The sequence below is a fragment of the Ptychodera flava genome, chromosome 7 (genome assembly GCF_041260155.1).
Source record: "Ptychodera flava strain L36383 chromosome 7, AS_Pfla_20210202, whole genome shotgun sequence".
Taxonomy (NCBI): Eukaryota; Metazoa; Hemichordata; class Enteropneusta; family Ptychoderidae; genus Ptychodera; species Ptychodera flava.
The window spans coordinates 6,733,006-6,737,725 of NC_091934.1; the positions used below are offsets into that span (position 1 = coordinate 6,733,006).

At 39.0% G+C, this 4,720-nt stretch overlaps 1 protein-coding gene across 1 annotated transcript; it reads right to left on the bottom strand.

Moving 5' to 3' along the window:
* Positions 1-723: 723 nt before the first annotated feature.
* LOC139136661 (apolipoprotein D-like) lies at positions 724-3,404 on the bottom strand. Its single transcript, XM_070704442.1, has 2 exons — positions 2,972-3,404; positions 724-1,374 (listed from the first exon to the last, which is right to left on the bottom strand). The coding sequence occupies exons 1-2, from the start codon at positions 3,306-3,308 to the stop codon at positions 1,094-1,096; spliced, it is 618 nt and encodes a 205-aa protein (XP_070560543.1). The 5' UTR covers positions 3,309-3,404; the 3' UTR covers positions 724-1,093.
* Between the last annotated feature and the right edge of the window lie 1,316 nt (positions 3,405-4,720).

Sequence of the window (4,720 nt, forward strand, 5' to 3'; positions counted from 1 at the left end):
TTTGAGAGAAGTAAAATTTTAAGAATTGGACAGTGATTGAGACTGAATGATGGAGACTGAGATATCAATAAAGACTTGTCATGCTCGATACAACACTACATATGACGTCACGTTCCATGTAGGTAAAGTAGGTCTAGATAAGTAGTGAGTGTTTGTTACTGCACAAAAAGGTAACCTGGTGCCCCTGTGAAGATACTTGTCTGTCCCCCTAGAACACAGAAAGACATCTGCTTATTTAGTGAATGAGCGAGAATGAGTGATACGATTTGCTTTGATCTGCTCACTGAAAATGACTACCTGTTAATTTGAGCAAGTTCAAGTTGCAAACCAATTATTTATCGCGAAACTAAATAATAGCAAATAAAAACATGATAAAAACGCTGTAATCTTGGTGAAATATCGTTCCTATACCACCTACACCTACATTATATTGATTGATATAGACACGTGACAAGATTTCTGCTAGCACTTTGCAAAATCTGCACTAATTGTCAGCAATTAAACTGTCGAATGATGACTCGACAGAATACCGCCCTCAGCTCACACTGCTAGATTTACAAGTCGTAAAACTGATCAGGCGCTGGAAGCGAGAGAATTTGGAAGAAGAATTCTCCTTCTCTTAGATTCCTTCAGACCATTGAAAAGCAAATTACTACCCTTCCCCTCTCAGTATAAATATGATGTCCCTCACTTGAAGTGTTCAAACTACATTATAGTAAAATGTTCCATATTGTGCACTCTTCAAATTTATTCACCTTAAATTGCTGTAACTTTAAGTTACCAAATTTGTTGTCAAGACTTAAAATAGCAAGAAATATTCATGGTCCATGGATAGATAGTACAGACAAGACTAGATCAAACAACTTCATACAGTATGCTCCTTTATAGCCGTTGAACTTCTTTGAAATTTTAAGATATTTTTCAAAAATTAAACTTAATTGGAACTTCAATGAACAGTACTTTTGATGCCATAAGCCGTGGATTCAAAGGATATTCTTGACCCCCACACCTACCCCCTTATTATGGTATCGTAATTATGAGACGAATGACAAATTTGTAATCATTTAAACTTGAACAAAAGCTATGTCTTCACTCAGAGTATATTGACCATGTTCTCTTTCAACATCCAAGGTAAGATACTTTTTTCTTGGTCACAACCAGTCTGGTCAGCCGCCTTAAAGTAGCTGGTATCCAAGCCCATATCTTGCAAGGCACTCAACAACGAGGCCAGAATTTGACCATCAAGAGTACGCTCCCTGCTTAAGATCCAGGCCAGCTCTGCTCTTGCAATGCCCAAGAAATCTTGACAAGAGTAGACGACGGAGAAGGTGTCATAGTCAGTGTTAAGCACCCAATAATCACCGGCAGGTTGCCCTGTAAATAAACAATTATATGAGAGACGATAATTTGATACAGCAACTCTCTGTGTCTCTGTGTCTCTGTCTCTCTGGTCTGCCTCTCTGTCTGTCTGTCTGTCTGTCTCTCTCTCTCTCTCTCTCTCTCTCTCTCTCTCTCTCTCTCTCTCTCTCTCTCTCTCTCTCTCTCTCTCTCTCTCTCTCTCTCTCTCGGCCTGTAGTGGAGGACCCCTCTGACTGAGTTTCTAGTCAGTTGAAAAACACCTCATACCAGACATAAAAAGAGTTGTCTTTGTCTTTTTGACAATACAAAAACAAACCAAACAACGAGGACCTCACCTACCAAATGGACACGCTTATCTCAAGAGAGTAGTTGTTCTGCATCATGCTAGAGCTTAAAATAGATGTAGTCTGTACTCAAAGATTTCTAAAAGGTAGAGGTATGTGAACTTGACCGTGTACTTTTTCCATATCAAATACTTAAGATTTTCTGAAGTCAGTCGCTTATTATTATTTCTATTATTATTAGTGGTTGTGGTGTTTACTCGTGATAGGTTATTTGATTATCGTTATATCATTGTTATTTACATCAGAGCACTCGAGAAGCTTTCAAATATACCATTTATGAGTGTAAGTGATTCATATTGTATTGCTAGATGGATATTTAGAGAAATCAGTGTCCAGTTATATCTGAAGACTCTGTTTCAGAAAAAGAAACGATGAGAGCGTCTTTTCCATCTTTTAGCTCACCTTCTGTATCGCTTAATTTTTTTCATCATATTCATAAAGGATGGGGGGGGGGGGGTAATGGTCCTTCCCGGATTACAAGGAGGACATTGACCAAGACCGTTGCAAGTTCATTCACATTAATTAGCGTTACCGCAAGTACAATGATGACAGGGGTAAGATTCTCTAGTTTACGAGTTTTGCCGATGGATAGGGCCAATTCATCGGCTGGGCCGGGGAAGTTGGGACTTCTGCGGGAGGAAAAGGCAGGCGAGTAACAAGGGATAATATAATAGAGGTCAGGAAAGGTGTTCTTTTCAAATTTAACAGTTAAACAGTCAGTGAACTTATCCAATACAGTAAATTAGAACCGTTACTATTTGTAGTAAACTTTTCATGACAATGAGACCATGCAAATGGCCTCTGCTATGACATGAACCTAAACTGTTGCTAAGCGACAAGTGCTACCAATATTTCGGCTAGTATGAAACATTCACTCCACTAAAACACGACTTTCTGTTGATTTATATAACAAAATGTATTTCACCGTTTCTTTACACCTAATTTTTGAGGTGTTTTATGCATAGTTAGTGTTTTAACGTAGGTACTCACCATAACTGAACCTACATTAGCGTACGCTTTTTCTAGTTTCGAAAAGACAAATTACCATGTCTGGTAAATATTCGTCACTCGGAGATATCAACTACATTTTGGGAGTTCCCGAACGGTTCAAGCTTTGGCCTCTTCTTGAAATTTTGTTGTAAGTATCTGCGATTAGAGTATTTTACATATCAGCACACCTGTGGTTACAATTAATTGAAATTAGCTTTCGAACTACATTGTACAAGAATGTTGTTGCAATCCCCTGAAAGAAATTACATCTTACTTACACAAGAAAAATCGAACTTTTAGTTTGGCCGCTTCATTTGGATCGGGTGCGAATGCATCGCCAACTATAGATGTAACTTTGCCAGTCTTAATGTTGATTCCCTCGTTGGTCACTTGGATGTGACCTGTATCTTCCAGCTCGTACGTCGCTTGTACGCATTTCTGTCCGCGTTCAAATCTTACCGGGGATTTTTCAATCTCATACCATGTACCAAGGTATGCGGTTGTGTTGAAATTTTGTTCAACACCGAAGTCTTCGCAGCGTCCCCAGTTGATGACTTGAGCGCCGACGAGTGAGCCAAGAAACGTTGTCAGAAAAACCACGTACGTGAACGCCATGATGAGATGTTGATGACAAATATGTGCCCTTGCGTTAATCTACTGAAGCGATGTGCGCATGACAATCGGAATGGATTAGTATGATATATAGGGAAATCTACGGAGGAAATCGTGCAAGATTGCAGACAAGCAAATATTTCAAGCAAGGACAGTAGAGGGGAAAGACTGCTGTCTCAAGCAATGTTTGAATAGCGCACTGTAACATTCGCCCTCACTGAGATACTGGAAGGTATCCTTAAAGCCCCCACTCAATTATCAGATTTATCTAATATAAATATTATTTCCTTGATAAAATATTCAATGGAAAACAAAAGAATGACAAACTGTTAATTGGCTGTTGACACATTTGCTAATGCGAGAACCAGGGATTGAGAAGGGTACCCTTAAGGATGGTAACAACTTGGCACAAAAGACGATAACCTTTTGGAAAACCGTAGACATGAAACGTATTCAGTTTGAATAGTAAACTTTTATACACAAAAAAATACATATGTTCCTGCGTCCAACAGGATCAGGTCAACGTCGATACTCATCAATGATAGTAGGAAAGACGTGATTACGTCACAATGACATGTTTTCGCTATTTCTTGTTGAGTGACAGCATGCGCACAAATGTAATCGCTTTGTTTGTGAACAAAACATCAACAGTACTCTTGTATCGGCTTCATTAATTGCATATTGCATGTAATTGTTTACATAGATTAACACCGCGGCATAGCAAATTTCGATCCAATCCATAATCCTGTCTACTTTCGCTAATGATACAAACTCCATTCTGCTCGATTGCAACATTGCCATCATTACCTCATAGCACTGCATAGTTCAGGCTGCCATGTTTTCCAAAGTACAATCTTCAAGCCATAATCTGTGCACAATCATGATCGTGATTCCAGTGCGTCATTCTTGATCTTGAGACTGTGAACACATCCAAACGTAAACATGTTTACTTTACCCGATAATTCTCCGAGCCAGTCACAGTGTTGGGTAAGTTATGCACCTTGAAAATAATTACGCTTTAATGGCGCAAACCATGGAGGGTGACACGTTGAGTGTTTTAAATTTTACTATTCGTCAAACTATAGACAGTAAAGGAGTTCCCCCTATACTGCCTATGGTCAAACAGAGTGACTGAAAAGGACGATAAAAATATTTTATGGTTACGCTTGTAGGCCAATTGCACTTTAGAGCAAATACCACATCGTAATCACATAAATCACACTCAGTAAGGTTATAATTGGTTTGATTGTCGTCACCATCGTTATATTGGAACCTTCAATTACCTTTTCGTAGGCTTATCGTAATTTGTCATCGAATCGCGCTCCTCGTGCGGAGGTATCTATTCTTGGCTTGTTTGTCTGCATAGTCGGCGTGGCGATAAGTCAAATAAAGTTTTATATCTTTGATTGTTAGGA